This window comes from Miniopterus natalensis, chromosome 21 (assembly GCF_054644295.1).
Source record: "Miniopterus natalensis isolate mMinNat1 chromosome 21, mMinNat1.hap1, whole genome shotgun sequence".
Lineage (NCBI taxonomy): Eukaryota > Metazoa > Chordata > Mammalia > Chiroptera > Miniopteridae > Miniopterus > Miniopterus natalensis.
In genome coordinates, this window is record NC_142101.1 from 13,912,669 (window position 1) to 13,936,054 (window position 23,386).

At 39.9% G+C, this 23,386-nt stretch overlaps 1 protein-coding gene across 2 annotated transcripts; it reads left to right on the forward strand.

Annotated features, from left to right (window-relative positions):
- Positions 1–49: 49 nt before the first annotated feature.
- On the forward strand, positions 50–22,688 carry AIDA (axin interactor, dorsalization associated). 2 transcript variants are annotated; one of them, XM_087828909.1, is made up of 11 exons: positions 50–162; positions 5,414–5,483; positions 11,790–11,843; positions 12,279–12,337; positions 14,906–14,988; positions 15,646–15,709; positions 15,863–15,969; positions 17,131–17,253; positions 19,192–19,314; positions 20,674–20,791; positions 20,912–22,688. In XM_087828909.1, exons 1-11 carry the CDS (start codon positions 53–55, stop codon positions 21,006–21,008), a joined length of 1,008 nt encoding a protein of 335 aa, XP_087685035.1. In that variant the 5' UTR covers positions 50–52; the 3' UTR covers positions 21,009–22,688. The 2 variants fall into 2 exon arrangements, with proteins under 2 accessions (XP_087685035.1, XP_087685034.1); XM_087828908.1 differs by lacking the exon at positions 14,906–14,988 and having other exon boundaries at positions 12,279–12,333.
- Positions 22,689–23,386: the final 698 nt, after the last annotated feature.

Below are 23,386 nucleotides of genomic sequence, written 5' to 3' on the forward strand. Positions count from 1 at the left end.
GGCCTCACCGGGGTAGGGGCAGGGGCGGGAGGGGACGGGGTGGGGACCGGCCATGTCGGAGGTGACCCGGAGTCTGCTGCAGCGCTGGGGCGCCAGTTTTAGGAGAGGCGCCGACTTCGACTCCTGGGGCCAGCTGGTGGAGGCGATAGACGAGTATCAGATGTGAGTGACTAACGGCCGGGGCGGCCCAGGGCGCCTCCGGGGGCCGCCTCCCCCTCGTTTCTGTCGGGATCTCTCATCCCTGCCCCTGCCGCCGAGGCTTCTCAGGGTGGGGCCCCGCGGGCACTGGGGCGCACGTCGCCTGGCCCCGGAGGCTGCCCCGGGGACCGCGAGCCGCGCGCTGGGCTCCCCCGCGCTTCTCCCCCGTCCGCCTCCCCCGGGCCGGTTCCCATTCAACAGGTTGCCCTTGTTCCCCGGGGCGCCGGCCCCATCAGGCTACCTCCTGAGTTCCCTCCACCGCCTCCCGGGTCCCCCGCTCTGCAGTCAGTTTCCTTTCCGCCTTTCCCTGGTGGCCGCCCCTCGATTCCTCTTCTAGAACCTCCCGGGAAGACTTGGGTGTCCTCCGCCCACGTTCCAGGGCTGAGTGGCTCCGTGCGCGGTGCCATGCTCCCTCCCTCCCTCCCATGTGTAGGACCGGAGGGGGGACACACTGGTGGCGATTGAGAGCTGGGGGGTGGGGGGTGCCCCCGGGAAGCAGCGAGGCCAGAGGTGCCTCGCCAGCCAGAACGAGGGTTCCCCCCCCCCTCCCGCGCCCCTTCTCCAGCCCTCTTGGTGAACCGTGTTTTCCCAGTTCACCTCGGTTCCGTTTCGGTTTCTGGGACTGTTATTTGCTAAGCAGTGTGGGTCCCACCCACCCCCTCGCCCGGCTGCTTTGGGTGGAGTCCGCGCAGGATGTGAACAGAAGAGAGCAAAATGTGAATTAATAGACCGCGCAGGGGAGCGCCGCTCCCCCCGGCCCCTCCTCCCTTCCTGCGGGTAACGTATAGCCGCCGGCTGCGCGTGGGGACCGGCTTCTCTGATCAGCCCAAGCCCGAGCTCTTTCTCTTTCTGGTTTCCCTCCCCGAGAAAACTTCAGGGATGTTTTTTAAAATTAAAAGACAAGGTTTACAGACATATAAAACCTCGCCTTAGGTTCTTGCACATTTTCCTGGAAATAAGCGGCTGCTAAAGCGCTATTGTTTGCAAACTGTTGCCATTAATTACTACTTGGGTTTCAAGCAAGTTATTGTTTGAGGCTTCACGGAATATGAAACCATGTGTGAGTAAAACCGTTTCCCCCTCAGAGTCTTCTGGGAAGAATACGCGGTTGTTAATTGGAGGATCTAAGTTCTCTGTCCTTTCTCCACAGTAGTTACTCGTTTTTATCTGACCGTTAAGATCATTTAAATGTGTAGATATTCTCTGCCTCATCTTCCTGACTTTGAATTGCCTGTAGTTTCAAAAGGCCCTGAAAACAACCCTGCCCTGGGCCATTTTGCCCTGTGCAACAACTACTAGCATTTGATTGGTACTTTCACTTGATGTCACTTGCTCTTGCAGCTACTGAGAATAGTACATATTCTCATTTTACAAAACGAGGAAGCAGAAGCTCAGGTTAAGCAGATTACAAAACTATACCACTGAAATCTGAGATTTTTTAAAAATTCCAAATCCTGTCTGCTCCATAGTGCTTAAGACACTTGACTTAAGATGTGTTGTGTATGTGAACTGGACAAATTCTATTTCCTTCTTTACCAGAGAACTGTCCTTTCATACTATACCAGGCTAGACAGCGAGCACCTATGCGTACTCATTCTCTGTGTTAACTAAAATTGCGTATCCTGAAATATAAAGCTGCCTCTCTCTTGAGATGTGGTGGGACTTAGCAGCTGTTGGCATTAGCAGCAGACCTCACAATGGAAAGTAAAGAATAGCATGTCCAATTGAAATTACAAAGGAAAATTGAGTATGCAAGCTGTTTAGCTAGAACCGAGTAATAGGCACATTCCAATCTATCATTGGGCCTCCATGCTAACGTCTGAACTTCATAATTCAGAGTAGTACTCCGATTTTTTAAAAACTGCCAGTGTCAGATCTGAATAGAAATATGTAATGATTGGCTTAAATTTTGTAAACATACAGGCTACGTATAAAATGAGGCTGTTTAAAACTCATATTCAGAAATAAAGGCAAATTGTTTTGTTTGAATTACCTGGGGGAGGGGGGAAGCTCCAAAAAAGATTATTTGGGGAATAGTAAGTAATGTAAAAAAGAATTGATAGGATATAGTCCCTGACCGGATATTGAGAGTAAAGGAAGAGGGGGAGTCTAGGATAACTGGCACTTCTCACAGGGTGGGCAGCGATGTATGGTCGCACCACATACAGGAGCGGATTTAGGGGAAGGAGGACTTGAGGGAAGGAGTGAGTGTGTTTAGTATCATAATGTAAGATCCTATAGCTTAAACAATTTCATCCTTGAACAACTAAGAGCTAGGAGTATAAAGACCAATAACATTTGATTTCCACTGTCAAAGCACTGACTGTCTCAGCAGAGGATTTTAGAGTTAATTGGGCATTGCTGTTACAGAAATATGAAAAGACTAAGTGCTACTGCATTGCTTGCTGCTTCCCATTCTTGTTTACGGCTTTTGCACTTTTTTCTGGAACACTTTTCGGGTCACTTGGTCACCTCCTTCAGATATTTGTTCAGATATCTTCTCAGTGAGGCACTCTTTGGCAACCCTATTTAAAATCACAAAGCCAGCTCTACCCGCTCTACTCAGTCTTGCACAGTCTACCCCACCAATCTTGCTTAATTTTTCCCCATTGTATTTAGCACCATCTAAAATACAATATATTTTAAATATCCATTTGGTATATTGTCTCCTCACTTGAATGCAAGCTGTTTGAGGACAGGATATCCAAGGTATACTAGTGCTAGGCTATCATTAAATAACTTTATTTAGAGATTATATAATTATTGTGTTCTCTTGAATGGATGGATTCAGTAGTATGCTGTGGGCACATTAAAGAGTTAATGCCAAAATCCTGTTGGAAGATTTAAACAACTTATGGCAAAAATAAAATTTCTATCCAAAATGAACATGGTTGGTTAAAAACAACTCCATTTAGCAGGCCATTTCTTTCAGTAACCTGGGGATACATGACCCCTAACTTTGGTAGAGTGGTATGGAGTCTGTTGCTCAGAATCAGATATTTCACAGAATCATTCCTGAGGTATTCATGTAGCATGTGGATGTTCACTAAATATTTGTTAAGTGAATGGGTGGGTTTGAACACTGAATAATACCTGCTGTTGATCACTTTTACTGTGCTTTATATATATGTGCTACTCTAAAGCGTGGTCCACAGATTAGTGCTGATCTGAAGACCGTCACTGGTCTATGACGAGATAAACAAAGGAATTGAGATTTAAGGTTTAGAAACTGTATAGCAATTTGACATCTGTATGATCATTTTTATTGTACTTATAAAAGTGTTAGTCTGGAACAGATTGGGGGAAAGAACTAGTCCTTCACTGTAGATAGTTTGAAAAGCACTCATTTCTGTCATGGGTTGCTGTCAGTTGACTATTTGTTTATGTGTCTAAAGTATACCTAAAGCTCCCCCTTGAGAATAGCCCTGTTTCATCTGTAGGAAGCATTGTAAGGGGTGTTTGTTCTCTAGAGAAGACTATCTGATAGGTTTCTCAGCTCTGCTAATAGAATGGCAACTCTTGCACCTGCTTGTCTGGTAGCCAAAGCCTGTGGATTTTCCCACTGTGGACACAATCATATCTCACTTTGTCTTCACTTGGTATAATCATGTATGGATTTAGAAAGTTATTTTTTTGGCCTAGGTTTTAAAAAAAGTTTTTAAAAACCTTATTGAGGTATAATTTATATACCATGAATTCACCCATTTTACATGTGCAATTGAATGAATTTTTAGTAAATTTACCAAGCTGGGTAACCATCACTACAATAAAAATTTTAGAACATCTCCACCACCCCAAAAAGACCCCTTGTGCCCCTCTGCAGTCACTTCATATTCTTATTCAAGCCCCAGGCCACTGCTAATCTATATTCTGTCTCTAAAGATTTGTCTTTTGGGGACATTTCATGTAAATTGAATCATATAATACGTGACCTTTGTTTATGGCTTCTTTGATTTAGCATAATGTTTTTGCTGTGCATCCATGTAGCATGTGTCACTACTTCGCTCTTCTTTATGGCCAGGTAATAGCCCACTGAATGGATATACTCCTTTTCACTTACCCATTCAGTGCATGGGCATTTTGGGCGTTTTCCACGTTGGGGCTGTTATGCATAATGCTGATGCCGTAAACATTCGTGTACAGGTTTTCTGTGTGAGTATATATTTTCAGTTTCTTCGGGAATATACCTAGGATTTTGAAGGTGCTGGGTTATATGGTAACTCTGTGCTCAGCTTTTTAAAGAACTGCCAAACTGATTTCCACAGTGACTACCGCTTTCCATTCCTACCAGCAGTATGTGAGGGTTCCAGTTTTGCCACATCCTTGCCTACACCTGTTATTTTCCTCCCTTTTTAAAAAGTATACCCATCCTAGTGGGTGTGAATGGTATCTCATTATGGTTTTGACTTGTGTTTCCCTAATGACTAATGATAAGATATTCACGTGCTCATTGGCTATTTTTGTATCTTCTTTGGAGAAATGTCCATTCACATCCTTTGCCCATTTATCAGTTGAGTTATGTGTCTTTTTATTCTCTAGTTGGTAAGAGCCGGTCCTTTGGATTTTGCTGTCCCAGAAACTGCTTTGGATCCTTACTGTTGAGTTGTACTAGAAACACAGCTCCATCCTTGAAAACTCACCCACGGCCTAGCTGCTGGTTTTAATTTTGATCACGACTGGGCACACAATGATTTTCATGGCTGATTGGTGGAGTTTTCTTTCTTTTACATGAAAAATGTTTTCAAAAGTATAATTTGATTGAGTATTAACACTTTGTCATGGCTGTAATTTGGATGAATCTTATCGGCAACTTAATGATAGACTGATGAGTCTCTGGTTGGTACTGTTATTGGCTCACTCGAAGTGTTTAAGCAGAATCTGGACAACTGCTTATTGCTTGTTATAGAAGAGATTCATGCATACTAAAGAAAGTTGGGTTAGATGCCATTTGAGATTCTTTTCCAGCTCTAAGGTTATGTTTTTACTGTCTAGAGCTGAAATTTGTCCCAGCAAAATGGTATGAAAAGTACTTCTCATTTTTAGTCATTGTATAAAGTGTTTGATTCTAAAGATAATATAGAGTCATACTTTGAAAATAGAACATAGTATTATTGTACTCACTGTTTTTTAAAAGATTGAAATTGTTTCACCTTGTTGCACTTGAGATAGTTTGCTTTCTCTCAGTTCTAAAGAATTTATATTTTTCTTGTTACAGATTAGCAAGACATCTACAAAAAGAAGCCCAGGCTCAACACAATAATTCTGAATTCACAGAAGAACAAAAGGTACCATAAAATAATTGCCAGATATATCAAATTCTAAATGAAAAGTCTCTCAAGTCTCAATTCCATTAAGCAAAAACAAACAACAAAAATATGAAGAATGATACTGATTATGTTTTGCCGAACATTGTGATCATGGAGAGATACCACATGATTTGCCACTTAATGAATTTCTCACTTCATGAATTTCTTTACTTGGCCATTTAGACGTTTTCTTTAGTGGATGCCATCCACACATTGATGGGGGGCCAAGTCGAGAGACTGGAATTTGATTATGAGTAATTGCGTCCCACCTGAATTCTTATTTTTAACCCTGAACTTTCTTAATTTCTTCTCTACCTCCTCTCAAGACAAAACAACACACATACACACACACACACACACACCCCCCGAAAAAAAGTCACCACTGGAAAAAATTAGTTCAAGAATTTGGCATAAGGCTCTGTCAGCAAAATAAATGCATAAGATTGTAATATGTTTCAATGGTGCTCTTTCTCCTTGAATTAAGATTTTAATGTGTCACGTTGATTCCTGTACTATTAGAGACAATGGAAATGGGATACTTTAAGAAGCCTTACTCTAAAGAGTGAGAAGAAATGGGAAGGAGCAGTTCCAATCTTTTCCTGGCTCAAAGGATCTAATGTAAAATCAGATTTTAATCTTGTAGATAAAGAAAAAAAAGGCATGTTGGTTTTTCCCTCATCTCTTAAGAAAACACATTGTGAAAACTATGGTGACTTAATTTGCTTTGATTCTTTTTTTGTGCGAGGAGTGGGAGTGATTTTTGCAGACTTTTAAAGTAAGCTGAAACAAATTTATTTTGGTCCTTAGGCCTGTGTTCATTTGACTGTTATTTATAGGAGTTTGGAAAGAAAAAAACAAGAAAACAAAGATTCGGGTTAGCCATATTTCTTACACAAGTTAGTATATTTGCATTTTTTAAATATTTAGGGTGTATATTATCTAATGTACTTTTTTATGTTAAAAAGGAAAAAATACATTGCTACAGTTTAAAAGTGTACTGTTCTCTCTTCCTTAATAATTACTTATACCCACAATTGATTTTGGATATTTAGGACTTGCACCCTGGAAAATAATTACCATAGAGGAAATGATTGGTTTGCTTAAGGAAAGGAGCAAAGGCTATATGCCTTATTACCTCTGTAACATTTGTGAAATCGATCTAGGGATTGATTAGGAAGTGATAGCTGGTTTCACAGCATTGAGAGTTAAAACACCTAAATTTTGAAACAGAATCTCAAATATCTAAGTATGTAAATTAATAGCTAATGAAGTGTGTTATGAATATGGAAGTAAAATGAAAGCTTCGGGAATTTTTTAGAAGTTTATGGACCCCATATTTTAATCACTTATTTGCCTTGAGTTACTAATATATTTTACCTCCAACATCTGTTGCTTGAGTATAAACCTCTGAGCATATGATCATAAATATAAAGTGATTTGACCAAAAACTTAAAATTTTTAAAAACGCCATCAAGAAGTGATCTTTGTCATGTGAAAATTATTAGACTAATGAGAAAAAGTTAACTTTTTCTTACTGTTTTAAAACTTTCTAAGGCATTTATAGACTGGCAACGGTATGGTGATGACCAGAGGGGGAAGGGGCTGGGGGAAGTAGGCGAGGGTGAAGGGGAATTAATGCTGATGGGAGGAGACTTGACTTGGGTGGTGAACACACAGTACAGTGCACAGATGACGTATTATAGAACCGTACCCCTGAAACCTATATAATTTTATTAACCAATGTCACCTCAATAAAAAAAAATTTTTAAAAAGTATATTAAAAAAAGAAATGAGGGATTAGGTAAGCCTAAATGATCTTACAATCCCTAAATCCTGTGATGACCTCTACGCCTGGAGTATTGTGTACCTCCTTTCCTGGGGCCTGATTTCTGAGGTACTGTTTATAATACCTGCCTAGGAGGCATTTGTGGTTGTGTCTTCCTTGGGCTGAAGAAGGACCCCCCTACCCAACTCACTCTACCAGGTTATTAATATAAGGCACGTTGTGTACATTTACAAATTCAAATTTCTTTACAAACAGGAGAATCATTCACAACATGTCAAAAAAACCCATAATGACATATAGGCCTTATTTGAATGTCACATAAGGGAAAAGGTGCTAAATGATTAGAAAACAAAGGTTTCCCAGACACAACCCGGAGGACACTGGCTCTAAAAAATTAATAGACATTACTAGAACAGAGAGTTTATGACTTGACAGGGCTTTTAATATACTCGCGTGTATGTTGAATTTTTTTTCTTTTTTTAAAATTAAATTAATTAATTTTTGTATGTTGAATTTTTAAAGAGTCGGGGAACGAAATAGTCCTTAAATTTGTTTGCTTTTGGGAGTTCCCATCCTCCATTTATCTACCATTTCATTGGGTCTGGTGTTCTGAAGGACACGTTATGGGAAGTTTTGAAAGCAACTGTTAGGTCTGCAGAATTAATTGAATGCTAGATCTGGCACTTGAGGCAAAGTACGAGAAAGTCGGTTGTGTTTTCCTCAAAAGAGGAATTATATTTCTATGCATTTACTCTTTTCACTGTTCTTTGTAGCTGTGAGACATTTGAGAATTATGGCAATCATTCAGTAGTTTGTGGAACTATGAAAGGAGATTTTTAAAAAACCAACCATATTTCTAAAACTTTCTTTATGAAGCTTTTTGCTGCCTAGCTCACATAAACTTTCAAAAGTATTTGATGAGTGAATGCTTGTTACTCATCTTAGGTTACTGGTAGTTATTCATACATTATTATTTTAAGATAAGAGAAATCCTAATTTTTGAGAAAATAACTTATATACATCTTCACCATATTTATTTTATGTCTAAAGGACCCCCAAGCAGAACTACTGATCTCTCTAAACTTTACTAATTGTCGATAAAAATATTCATAGGGATTTTCTATTCATATATTCTCAAAGATTTCTGGTAGAAAGTAAGAACATTTATAATTCTTATTTAATTCTGCTTCATGATTAGTTGATTTAGCTTCCAGTTCTCAATAGTTTTGTCATAATAACAGCTGGGTTTAGTAGCCAAAGAATAGCTGCCAAAAGCTTTCATTTCATTAAATTCCCTACTTTGGTGTAGTGGATTTTCTCATGTAAGTTTCTGGGCAGAATAGAACACGATGTCTCATGATGCTTAGAAAGTCTTTGTTTTGAATCAAATTTGATGGTAATGAGAATAACAGCACTAGATGCTTGTTTTACATTTTATAGGTATCCCCTTTCTACTTCCTCCCATCCCTGCCTCCCCCCAGGTAGAGAGTAGATGGCTGTTGAAGTCTAAAAAATTAAGTCTGGAATGAGACTATACTGCTTCAACTATGTGTACTTTTAAAAGGTATTAAACCGAATACATTTTAGCAAAATTAATTTAGCTCTTTAATGGTCTAATTTTCATTCCATCTTTTTCTTTAACTGCTCTTTTTGGAGTTATCGATTTCCCTAGCAATGATAAAGTAAAATAGCCAATATTCTGAAAATGATAACATTTTTCATTTCTGTATCCTGTTAGGCATGAGCAGTTAATTTGAATGAAGTGCTGATAATTTAAATCTTTCTCAAATTAAGCTGCATTTCCCCCTCAGTGCTTAGTACATCAGTTAATAGTGAGTACTTACTCAGGCACAAGTGACCTTGCAGTTCGTGATCATTTTTGTAAACCATTTGTTTCTAGGAAAGGGGAAACAATTACAGTAGCAAACACTTGATTTTGACACCAATAAACGCTACATATTTTCAAAGTCATTGCTACATCTGAAAACGATAGTTTCACTCCTTTTTTAATACTGATGTTGGGTGTGGTCCCTTAAAACAGTTATGAATAAGGCCTATTGGTATTTTGCCATAGCTCAGTAGATTCCAGCTAGAAAGCTGTTGCTTCTTCGTAACTTGGAAAAATGTTTAATTTTAAAATAGGTTATTAGTGGACTTGTAGTTGTTAAACTACGTTTTACCTTAAAATTCAAAGCATCAAATCGAATGGATTTTATAGTAAAGAAGGGAAAGGAGTTAAGTAATATTTTTAAAGACTTACTCATTGATATGTCTCAATACAGATCCAATCCTTTTTAGAAACCATTATCGAAAGAACATTAAAAGTATAGCCAAACGGTATTAAGATAAATGGATTGCTTTGTTATATTGCTTTTGTTTAGGAAAAAATTATGTTTAGGGCGTTACTTAACCTCTCTGATTTTCACATCTGTAAAATGATTGTATCTAACTGATAGAATTATAGTGAGGATTAATTAAATGAATGAATGTTTGTGAATCACATAGGAGAGCCTGTGTCATAGTAAGTACTCTGTGGTTGTTAGCCATTGCTGTTACTAATTTATTATATTTATGTTTAACATTATTAGTTTTATCAGAGTTGAGTGATATATTTAAATAATAATGATTAGATTTTATTTCGAAAAGACTCACTGATTCCTATGCAACAGCTATTTGAGAGGGTAAATAAATCTGAGTGTCTTGAATCCTTTTGCACTTAACGTATTTTAAATGGAATCTTTAAATGTAAATATTCAGAATAAAATTGGGTATTTTCTAAACTCTTATATTGGGATTGAAAGGAATTTTTAGATTGTGGAGACAGATTGTACCTTAGCAAAGAGTCACATCTTGCTCAGTAGTGGTTTATTTTGTGAGTTGCTCTCCTGGCTTTTTATTGTCCATGTAATAATTGCAGTAATGCCCGCTAGCCTAAGTGCTGGGGCCAGGATGATACTTATTACTTCTCTTTGCTCCTCATTTATCTAGCAAAGAAAACCGACAAAAGAGAAAGCCACCAAGTCCAGCTCACTAAGTCATCTATACATATAGAAAAACAAGTCATTTGTCTTCAGAATACTTCATTGTGAAGGCACTGGAAATACTGTACAAAGATACTTCACTTTTATGGCCTGGGTTGATTTCTAATAAAAACTTAAGAAATGTCTTTTTTGGAAGGACTTGAAACTCTTGATGGGCATAGTTCAGCTGCCTGCTCTCACAGATATTTCTTCTGTGGGTCTCTTCCTTTTCATATCCACCCTAGTCATTCGTGTTGTTGTTTATTACCTTTACCTTGCGAGTGGAAATAACCCGATTGATTCTACCTTTAGTCTTTTACCTTTTCTCCTTCAACCTATGGATTCTGTTGTCACAACAGTCTTCTTTTAATATGTTTTTATGGATTTCAGAGAGTGGAAGTGAGAGGGAGAGAGAGAGAGAAACATCAATGATGAGAGTCATTGACCGGCTGCCTCCTGCACACCTCCTACTGGGGATCGACCCCTCAACCTGGGCATGTGCCCTGACCGGGAATCGAACCTTAGTCTCCTGGATCGATGCTTAACCACTGAGCCTCAGTGGCTGGGCCCAGCAGTCTTCTTAAAGGGCAAATCTGATAGTCAGTCTGAGTTCAAAACCCTTCTGTGTAATTTCCTACTAAAGTAATGACATTCCTCAGCCAGTCGCTGAAGGTCCCTTCAGAGCGACCCCCTGTCCCCAACACACACACTTCATGTTTCAAACCCGTTTTCAGTTTGGGACAAATGAACCATGTCAATTTTCTAAAATTTTTAGTTTTAAAAATCCTCCCAGTCACTGGAGCTTGAGTCCCAGGGCGTGGTCTTGCCCTGTTTCTTGGGAACACAGTGGCTCACGGTGCCGACTCTCACAGAGTCAAGTGCCTCTTTATGCTGCAGGGACTCTCTACGTGTCGTATCTTACGTAGTGGAGCCTGAGCTTATTAGAGGCAAGGACTGTGCCCCGTCACTTACATCCACGTCATAGCTCGTATTCCATAAAACAGACCTGACTGTAGAATTTGCCACCAATCATCACAAGTATTAATTTTGCTTAGTGTTGCCTCTGTATTTAATTATATACATCACGATTGGACTTAGTGAAAATTAAATTACATCATTATGCTAACTTTCAGATATTTTTACTTTTAAAGCTTTCGTGACTTTCAGGCTTTATGGACAAGAGGAGAAGGCAGAGCTTGGGAGGGAAGATGTTGGAGGCTGGCTTTTCATGCCCTTTAAATCTGTCGTAAAGCTGTCGTCACGTAGATGTGGTTTAAAATTGGTCGTGGCTCATTCGGTCACCTTCTCGCCTCATCCCAGCCCTTTGCTTCCTGTTTCTCTTCTTTAAAATCTGCAAGGTGCTAAAAAGAAACAATGTTTAACTTAGTTTTAAAAATTATATATCCTTTATCAATATAAATTAGTGATTTTGACAGCTAAGTTCCATTTGGAATTTATAGCTTATTCTCTTTCCTACAGAAAACCATAGGCAAAATTGCAACATGCTTGGAATTACGAAGTGCAGCTTTACAGGTAAATGGATTTTTCCCCTCTTTGTGATATAAGGAAACCACCAACTATTAGGTCTCCAAAATTAAGGAAAAGAAATCACTATGTACTATCCCGTTGAAACAGTAGGCTTGCCTGCTAAAAGCAGTGTTGTCTCAGAAGGGTTCTATAACAATCGGAGTTCACGAGTTAAGCGCATATGAAAAGATTTAGCTCATCTTTATAAACTAGAAATAAAAGATACAACTCTAATTTTTTTCTGTTGTTAGCCTGAATGTTCCCAAAATACAACAACAAGCAAAAATCAGTTTGGGGCTTTTCATTTTCTACTTTGAAAGCAAGAAATAGAATCATTTATTTTGGCTACTTTTTGACTATTTAGGTCTCGCTGCTTAAAAGACATTGGGTGTAGTGAAATCTTTATAATAAAAAGATATAATTTGTGTATTTTAAATTCAGTCCACACAGTCGCAAGAAGAATTTAAACTGGAGGACCTGAAGAAGCTAGAACCAAGTAAGTTTTCTTTTATCCTTTCCAGTGATACTCCTTTCAAAAAATATTCATTAAGATTATTGAGCATAAATGCTTATATTTAGAATATGAAGGGTTTGATTCTAGATTGTACATACCTCACCTCTATGTTTTTAGTCTTTATTTAGTTTTAATCACTTTAATAAGACTACAGTTACTTTGATAAGTTACAGTCGTGTCTACCGGAGAATTTAAAATGATTGTCATTGATGCCCATTTGTACCATGTCATTGAAAACTGCAGTCCAGCTATTGGAGCTGCTCTACAAAATATGTTTTGTCATCCCCATTTTTTCCCTTCTTGAATCCTCTTTTGAAATAAACAATTTCTTCAAATGTTTTGGTGGTTAGGATGCTGCTAAATAAAATTTTATTGCTGGCTCAAATGAATGCTCCCTTAGAGGAAGTGTTTGCAGTGTAGGCAAAGGTGCAAGGATTGAATATCACCACAGTCCATCTTAGGGCATTTCATCACCCCAGAAAGAAACCTGGTGTCCATCAGTCTCCACCCATTTCCCCCAACTTCCCAGTTCCCAGCCCAGGGTAACCACTAACTTAATTTCTGGCTATAGATTTGCCTGTGTGGACACTGCATATAAATGGGGTCATATGATATATGGTCTTTTGTGACTGGCCATGTGTACTGTTATTTTAAGAAAAGCACACGTGTGGCTTTAATGGTTATTTAATGGTAATATAATGTTTCTAAAGAACATTGTAATGTTCCGTTTTTTTAATGATAAGCATAATTAGAATTTTTTCTCCTTATTTAGTCACTTTAAAATCGAATAGATGTGTAGGATGACTATAAACCGTTTATCCTTAGGTATTTATGGTCTCTTCCTCTAAACATGTCCAACTATTTCTCCTATTGCTGGAAAGAAAGGATCTTTCTTGGTGATAATGTTTACCATTTTTTAGAGTAGCAGCTACCTACCAAGCCCACAGATAAATCTACTCAGTTGCAATTTGCTGACACTTGCCCATAACCTTGCAGCTTATTAATGCATGGCCAGGGGTCTAAGTGACCCCAAAGCCTGTGTGTCTTCCACTACACTGTGTTAATGCCTGTAATGGTGTAATATTGACATCACTCCTAAATATCATAGTTCTCTGGTCAACTCCTGAGAGATTATTGACGCGTATCTTAGAAGATTGAACAAAAGTGTGCATTAGTCTTTTGTCTTATGTTTTTGTTGGTTTTTATTTTTTTAAGATTAGAGGTGGGGGTGGAAAGGAAAGGTAGCATTATTGGGATTCATTCTGTTATGTTTTGAACTTATATAGTGCTTTCCATATGGACTTCTCCCCTTCGGTACTTACTATCTTTAATTTGCCATTGACTCTTAAAGGAACGGCATTGTGTATGTTGTGTCTCTGTAAGAGAGGCTCTGTAATTTTGATTTTATTAAAGCTAGGCACTTAAAAACAAAAACAAAAAAAAACTAGGCACTTATGAGTTAATTATTTTATCAGAATTAATCATTTTCTACAAATTGGTATCGATACAGTTCAAGTTAAGTGTACTTAGTAGAGCTCGCCTCTGCCTCTTCTAAGATTGTGAGAAAAGGAAAGTTAATGAATGACTTTCATTTTGTGGGACTTGGTTGCTTTATTTTGCTAATGTATTTCCCCTTCAAGGGTTTTTTAAATCTCTTGATAATCCTTTCTGAAATATACTAAAACTAAGATCTTAAAAGGACTAGTCATTTAATTTTCTTTTGTTAATCCTTAGTAATATCAAGATATTTATCAAGTTCCAATCCGCCACTTGCCCCCTGCTGACCCAGCGCCAGCTATACAGGCTCTTTTCCTTGAACAGGCCAGACTCGTTCCTGCCCCTGAGCCTTTGTTGTTGCCCTCGCCCTTCCTCTAACACTTGGAAAGCCCTCGCCCCAGAGCTACTTAGAGAGAGTTCCTCTCATTCCAGGTCACGGCTCACATGTCTTCTAACAGTTTAGTTTTGAGAGGCCTACCCTCTCCACCTCCGCTGAAGTCCTCCCCTGCTCCACTTACACAGGCTTCCTGTTTGTGGTCTTGATCCCACTGAGCGCAGTCTTGCATCACCTTCTTAATTTGTTGGTTCATCTATTGTCTGCCTCTCCGCACCGCAGCCTGAGATCCATATGAGGGCAAGAACGCTCCGTCCTGATCACTGCCGTATCTCAGCCAGTATGGAACATCAGGGGCGCTCAGGGCGGATTTGTTGGAAGAAGGGTGGGAGGAAGGCTGAGGGTAAGAGCTGGAGGGGGAGAGAGGATGAGCATGGATGAGAATCTAGACACAGGTCTCAGACTTTCTCTCTTGCCGAAGGGCTTAGTAGGGGTGCACCTGTTACAAGAAGTCTGGCAAACAAACCTGACCCTGTTGAAGCCCTGTAATTGCAGCCTGTGCATGGGATTTCCCCCTTTGAGATGAACATGCCATACCTATTTTAGCTTTAAGCTGCAGGGCTTGGGAACCAGGCTGAATGAGACGAGTGTAAAATCCTGGGAACTCTCTGGATTGCCCAGTTAATGTCATTACTCCACCTTCGTATCATTGCAGATAGTTAGTTACTGGAAATCCATAAGGCTAGATAGGAAGCACATACTTACAGTACTTCTCCAATGTAGGCAAAGTGTAGGACATCTCTTAAGTTTACACGCTGGAATGTAATCATAGTACAGGAGGTGGTGTAGTGCTGTGTCGTGTTGTCTGAAGACTTCTCTTGATAAATCTCTCTTTATGTATGTGTGCATGTATGTATGTAATAACCTTTATCATAAATGATAATAAATGTTTGTATGTATAGATGTGTGTATATAATAAATTTATATATGAGACTTACAACCAGGTTTACCAAACTTTACCAGTTTCATGGAGTTGAGGGGAAATCCAACTGGGACATAGAATAAGACATGCGCATGTACCTCTGATTGGTCATCTTTGATGTCCTTCTTTTAATTGACATACTCCAGGAGGAGGCATTATTTGTCTTTGGCTCCTATGTCTCACCTGGGACCTTGTACATAGGATTATTTTGAGGTTTGTTTTCCATGGGGCCTTTGAGACTCTAGAACTTACACTCTCCTTAGAGATCTGGCAGTCCTCTGAAATTATCCGTACCTGGAGCATACTACGGATATTTTCTTTCGCTAAGACCGGTAAGTCAATGGACAAATGCATGATAAGATTGGCAATTTTTCAAAATCATTAATATGCATAGTAAAATTGATTAAAAGCAGTCCTTTGTGATAAAATTTTACATTTTGATTGACAGAATTCATGTCTCTTTCTCTCTTTTTTATTCTAGTCTTAAAGAATATTCTTACCTATAATAAAGAATTCCCGTTTGACGTTCAGCCTGTCCCCTTAAGGTAAAAGAAATACACACCGAAACGTGTTCTCTTAGTTTACACCTGTTTTTGTCAACATTGTTTGTATCAGCATTGTGTCTGGGAAATGAGCAGCTGCGAGCTCAGCTAGTGTGCGTAGTTCTGGAGCTCACTGTTTTCCCCTTTTGCATGTAGAAGAATTTTAGCACCTGGCGAAGAAGAGAATTTGGAATTTGAAGAAGATGAAGAAGAGGGCGGTGCTGGAGCAGGTTCTCCTGATTCCTTTCCTGCTAGAGTGCCTGGTGGGTGTCGCTCATTTAAGAATAGATGTTCCTTAACGCAGTCCCCAGAAGGCGTGTCTGGAACTGTTTTTGGTACTTGCTAGTGGGGAGTAAAACCTCTCCAGAGCCCGTGTCAGTCTGGAACAAACGTTTATGGCCATATGATTGGCAGGAGCTATTTTGGAAGTATGGTCTGAAAGCATCTTACTATGTTGTGGGTCCCAGGACCACCCTTGGGTTTGGTGACTCTCTAGGAGGACTCAGCACACATTGTTGTACTCACTGCTATAATGGGCCACAGTGAGGAAATGACAAGAATAGAGCCAGCAAAGGGAGAAGGTGCATAAGTAGGAAGCCAGGTGCAAGCTTCTGGGAGTCCTCCCAATAGAGTCGTGTTGTGATTAATTCTTCCACATAATTGTAACAACACACAGGAAATGTTTCCTGCAGGCAAACACAGTGGAGACTTAGTGCCCAAGCTGTGACTGGGGGCCGATTCGCATGGCCACCCTCTGCCTAGCACTGGCCAAAATCCCACATCCCAGAGGAAGGCAGACATTCACAAACCATATTGTCTGCACGGTTTAGACACAGTGACTGTTCTTATCGGGATGGTAGGAACCCTCCCCAATTCCAAGTCCTCAGACACAGTGTGGGGCATGCAGGAGGTAGTCAATCCATGTCTCTTGTGATGTTTCTCCCTCTCTCCCTCTCCCTTCCTATCTCTCTAAAAAAATCAACAAAAACATATTTTAAAAAATTTCTTAAACTTTAGGATAATATAACAAATATTTTTAAAGCTTTTTCTGTTCTACCACTTCATATTGAGGTCTGAAGTATATTATATATGAATATATGTAAAGTATAGTATATGAGTATATTATATACATTATTACTTATGTGGTAATGTATATAATTGGACTTCCTAGACTGAGCTGAATTTTTTAACAAACTTGAATGAGTAATTAGTTGACCGTGAGGTATGAAAGTGCGAATGTGTCTTGGGTCTAATTAAATATTTGTATGAGAAGAACATCAAGTGTTTGGGAGTTTGGGGACCCAAAAGAACGCCTGGCTGGTTACTAAGTTAGTTAAGAGGAGGGCTCTGTCTTCTCTTTGTTAAAATAGTTACTCCGAAATTGTCGATGGAGCTCATTTTTATTGCTGTTTCTCTGTTGCCAGGTACTTTATTACCAAGGTTGCCGTCAGAGCCAGGAATGACGTCACTCACCATCAGAATTGAGAAAATCGGCCTGAAGGATGCTGGGCAGTGCATTGATCCCTACATCACAGTTAGTGTGAAGGGTAAATAACTTATCTGTGTTTCTCCCTCTGGTGAATTTCATAATGTTGTTTCTCATGGAATATTTGGGGTGGGGGGCATGGCTCTTATGTCTGTGACAACTCATTTTCATTCATTCAACAGTGAGGCAAGATCCCTGAGAAGAGGTCATTGTTCCTTCTCTGAATGTTTCTGAGAGATTTACTAAAAATATTTTCCTATGATAACTTACACTCACTTTTGCTTTTGAGTTTTTTTGTGTGTCTTTTTATTCTTAAAATTCCATCAAGGGTGCTGCCTAGACATACACACTGTCTTCACAGCAGAGACATCCTTCAGGAAACAGGTCTAAAAAATGTCCCCCACCTCCCCGAGGCCCTCTCTTTCCTGTCCACGCTTATACAGAGGAGAGCTGTGCCCAGGTTGGTGAGAATCAGGATGTTGATGAATCAGTGGAGACACGGAAATAGGACATATCCATAAACATCCACACCCTGAACATAGTCCCATGGGGCATGAAAAAGTGGTGTGTTTCTTGTTCTGAACTATGTTACTGAGGTTATTAAACATGATTATTCTTAGAATTTGGTTTTTTTCCTACTATCCAATGTGGGAAACCATTGATTTCTTGAAAACAACTTTTCCTGTCTTTGGTTTAAGAGGGAAACCAGAGCGCTTTGAATTCTTTAGTTGCCATCGCCAAACATTTTATACAGAACTTTATTGTAAAGCACTCAGTGGCCTTTTGAAAATAATTATTGGGTGATTGAGGATGAAGTTGTCATACCGTTATTCAGAAATGATGGCACAGTTAATCCAACCCATAGTTAATCTGCAGTTTGAGGCAAATCAGAGAAACAGACATGGACTGAAATTAAATGGAGGAAACTCACCAACAACAGAAATAAATTCAGACCCATGTGGGTTCATTAGTACCAAATAAAAGAAAATGGAACTTGGCCACAGAGTAGGATTTTAACATGGAGAAACCGTGGTCCACAGCAGTAGTGCTATGCTACTTTATCATCTGATGTGTGGTTATCAAGTCCATGGTCGACTGGGAAGTATTTGTACCCTACTTTGTTTAATAGGCCATTCACAAAGCTGCGTCTCACTTGAGAATACACACTGTAAATCACACACAAAAATTGTCATGATAGCATGAGAGGTGTTACGTTACCTTTGCATACACGTTAAACTGAAACGTGTTTTTATGTAAGTATCTTTAGGAGCTGAAATAATTAAATGTACTAAATCGTTTTAAGTCCCCTAGGATGGGCCTGTCGAGTAAAATGCTGAGGAGTCATTAAGTGAGTCCCTATTGAATTTGATTAAACTGGAAGATTCCAGGCTCCGGGAAATTAAAACCATACACCATACATAGTGTACCATCTGGTTGTTGTAAATCAGGTTATGTTACAGCAAATGTAACCATAATTTAGGTAATGTACATGAAAGGCATTCACGTATGGAGAGGTTTCATTGGCAGCTGTCGTGCCCGTTGTTTGGTCCTCTGACTTGAATACAACAGGAATTCTGATGATGGCCAATGGAAAAGCCTTTCCATGCCATGCACTTGATCAGGGAGGACAACGGGTATCGTTGACACTCCAAGTTTTTATTGCACACAGAAATATAGTGGCCTACTCCCTGAGGAAGACAACTTCTCCGCCTCTTAACTATAAGGATCACATTCTGTTATCTCCAAGCTTGCTTTTGTACTCAGTCATGCCAAGCCTTCCTCCTCTGGTCCGTGAGGCCCCCCGCCTTCTCTTTCCTCAGCTCCCTCCACTTACCTCTGGAGACCACAAGGTCTTCAGGTGGCCACCCACACCTGGAAACTGGAGTCCGCTCTCCGCTCTTCCAGGCCTCTTTAGGAAACACAATCCCCTGTGGTCCCTTTGCCGTTTCTGAGTCTGTGCATTTGATTGCTACTGAGCAGAAACACTTTTCCTCTCCAGATCTGAATGGCATAGATTTAACTCCTGTGCAAGACACTCCTGTGGCTTCAAGAAAAGAAGATACGTATGTTCATTTTAATGTGGACATTGAGCTCCAGAAGCACGTTGAAAAATTAACTAAAGGTGCGTAATCGCAAATGGCCTCTTCTGGGCAGAGTTCTCATCTTGTTCATGGTGGGCCTGGTGGACCTGGTAGTGTTGGAAAAAGTAAATGTCGCCTAGTGTTTATTGGTTTGAAATGTGTGTGCGTGTATAAATGTGGGAATTAGGAATCGTATTACGTAGTTGTATAATAACTGTTCTATAACAAAATATTTTTTGATAGTAAAATCTTATCTTTAACAACAAAACAGAATGAAAGCTTTCCTCCTACAAAAGAGCTGGGGAGGCAGGGCTCCCTGAAGATTAAGCCTCTAGTAGTTGAAAGAACATTTTTCCAGCTGAATCTGTGGGGCAGCCATGTCCTGTGATGTGCAGTTAGCTGGCAGGAGGATGGGAAAGGACAAAGGAAATTTTTAAGAAGGTGAAGCTACATTTCCCAGTTACGCAGTTCTTAGGAGACGTTTCTCCGTGCCTTTTGCCTGCCAGGAATGTCAGTGTCCTCTGAAAAGAAGACCTCAGAGCCCCTTTATCACCTGAGATTCAGTGCGAGATATACAAGTGCCTTCTGAGCAGCTGCCACATCCTCTAAAATACTTGGTATTTTCCTTCTCAAATCTGGCGCTGCTGCTCCTCTATTCTAAAAGGCTTGTCCACAGTGCTTCTGTTAGAGGTGGTTCTCGGAGCGTGAGCAGCACCTGGAACCTTCCTGGTGGATGCAAGTGTTCAGGCCCCACCCCAGATCTCCCGATGCACACCAGAGTTGGAGAATCACCATGTTAGAAGGATGTATAGATAGGACGTGCTTAAGAAATAATATCCAAGAAATTTCAGTATGAAGTATGCCTTCTGCATAAAAACATTAACAAAACTTTTCCATTTAACTCTGTTGCTTTGAGAAATGTTTCTGATGTGGGGATGGGGGTGTTTCACAGCCTACTTTATTGTGTTTCTATTTTATTGAGCTGTGTTCCTGATGACTTGCCTCTCAGGGTGTTAAGAGTAGGACTGTATTCAGAGGCTGCTCCATTCATTTTCTCCAGCTTTGATTCATTATGTACAGTTACTGTAGTTTGAACTGATATTAATGCTCATGAATATACTGCACTTCATGTTTATAGGCATTTCAGCCCATCTTCCTAGACCATTGTCTTTCCACATTTTGTTCTTTAGTCAGCCTAGATCAGGAGTTTTGCTGTACTTTGTAGAAATGTCACTTCGTTCAGATACAAAAGAGTTTGTCATGACAGCAACAGTCAAACCATCCTGACAAAGGTTACTTTGTAAAATTATGCCAACTGTTGATGGTTCATATACATCTGGTGATCAAAGAAAATGTATTGACTAGAGTGGCTAAGGTGGTTTGTTTTCACCCTAACTTAGGTGCAGCTATCTTCTTTGAATTTAAACACTACAAGCCCAAAAAAAGATTCACCAGTACCAAGTGTTTCGCTTTCATGGAGATGGATGAAGTCAGGCCCGGGCCCATTGTGATAGAGCTGTAAGTGATGCGCGCGTGGGATTCGTACTAACTGAATGGTGGCTAGCGTTCTTACTGTGTGACCTTGGACGAGATCAGTTACCAAATATTTTAAACAGTGGTTTTCTATTGTGGTTACAGATACAAGAAACCCACTGACTTTAAAAGAAAGAAATTGCAATTATTGACCAAGAAACCACTTTATCTCCATCTACATCAAACTTTGCACAAGGAATGACCCTGACATGAGTAACCTGGAACTTCTGTGAATGTTACCACTCACTAGAAACCATCGTAGCTCTATGTAGAATACTCACCCTTCAACAGGCAAGAAGCCAGCCGTACCTGTGCCAGTGGGCTGGAGGGAGTCCATTGGAAACTCTGGCACAGAATTCTGTGTCCAGCACGTCAGTGACATGTGGGACTCCTTTGGATACAGGTTTATTGTAGGTTTTGAAACATGTTTTTACTTTTCTATCGATTGTGCAATGAATAGCCTCTTTTCTAAAATTTACCACTACTGCCCTGCTTCCTGGAACAACACTGTCGTGGGTAAGACGTGCTCATCTTCAAACTCCTTACAGCAATAAGAATGTACTAGAGTTTACACATCTGTTCACTTCTGCTCCACTATGCTCTTCTGGTTTTTTGAGTTAATGTCAGACTTTGGGCCAATGTGGGTAGGATCATATGAAACTGTTTTGGAGGGTTTGGACCAGTTGTGCTGTCCAAGAAGGAAATTTCTAGGCTGCTCCTCCGAGATGGCCTAAGTTCACCCCGATCTCCTCCTTTTCCTGCCTAGAGTGTGCCTTGGCCAGATCAGTGTCCATATGGGAGTGTTCCCAGGTTGTAGCTGTGATTTTTCCAGATGACCAGATTGTTCTGAACAGGAGTATGTTGTTAGTCATCTTATTCTTCCAGTAGTGATTCTAGGGTTAGTGTGGAACCATCCAGAATAATTACAATATTTAGATGGGTTAGTAATGTCTTTTAAATCATATAACCTAAAAATAATTTGAGTCAGATGCCAACGCAATACGGCAGGAATACTGCTGTTTTTCTGACAACTGATTGTGAAACCTGAAAACCTGCATCCCTCTTCTTACAGTGATGAGTATGCAAAATTTGGAGATACTTTTTTTTTACAAAGGTAGATAAGATTGCCATTTATTTCCGTTTAGATATATCGACATTCATCCGTATGGAAATATGCAGGTCATTTGCTTGTTATAATTTGACTATTTACATTACTTTTGACTTAACGAGGCGTAAATAAAACTTGCATGGTACAGGTGAGGGGGCTGTTGATACACAGAACGTTAGATCCGGGGTGGGCTCTCTGCAGGTTAGACGTGCAGCCCACATATTTGATATCACTACTTTCAGTGACCAGTGCTAGCATGAGGGGAATGTGGGGCCAGCACTTGGCCTACTTTTAAACTAGTGTAATAACTCGTCATACTGTTCAATGTTTGCTTCTTAAAATAAGTAACCACAATTACGTTGTCCTGCCCTTGCACTTCACGAGACCTAGTCTTCCCTTTCAGCCTGTTAGGTCATTCTGTTTACTGAGATGGGTGTCAGAAACTTTATGAGCCTAAATTCTCAACCACATCTAGTCTTGTTTCTTGTCTTGATTAGATTAATCCCAACACAGTTCAGTCCACAGTAGCTGGAGGGGACGAGAAATTGCCTTAAATAACTGTTGTTCACTCAACTCTTAGACTGTGATTTGTCAGCCCCCCAGACTGTAAGCTCCTCAAGGGGCGAGAGCTATGTTTTCTCATGTCATGTAAACTCTGAGGTGCTTGGCAGCACTCTACCCTGCGGAACACTCACTACCTTTTGTTTGATGTCGCTGACAAGACCTAAAAAAATTATCCCTCAAAAACCCACTATTAAAATGTAGCAAAACTGATGTATTATTGTTCTTTCTCTTTTCTCTAGACCGTAAGACATGTATATCAAAGTGATCATTTATACGAAGCATCTGCTGCTGTTCACATAAGCATGGTTTATACAAACCACACATTCTTCAGTATTAAAGAAGCTAAATTGAACACTGTGTGAGTAGCTTAGCTTTAATTCAGACCTGAATGAAATGACAAAGGAAGTGATTGCCCAGAAGCAGTAGACACAGAATACTCCATATCCCACAGAAAATTATTTAAATTTACTTTCAAATGAAAAAAATACCCATTGAACAATGACCGCAATGCTTTCAGGCTGAAACACTGCTGCTTCATAATGAGGTGATTTTATAACCCCAGAAACACAATTAGCTGGAGATGACGTCTGAAATAGATGTAACATTTGAGAAGCCGAGTGTGACGTAACTGAGGGATGGTCTCCCCCCCTTTTCTGGATATTGGCAGCTTGCCCGGGCTCTCCTGCGGAAGTGATGCCACTAGAGGGCTGAGGCGGCCACCGTGGCAGGTTCAGAACTGCTCAGGTAAGCGACACTGAGGTTCTCTATGGCTGTTGCTTTTTCAGTAATACGAGACGTAGAATAAGTACCCAGAAAAGCTTTACGGGTCAAAAAAGTCTCCAGCTTCCATTTACAAATAGATTTAATTTACCTTTCCTACTGGATTATCTTCCTAACTGGTATAATAT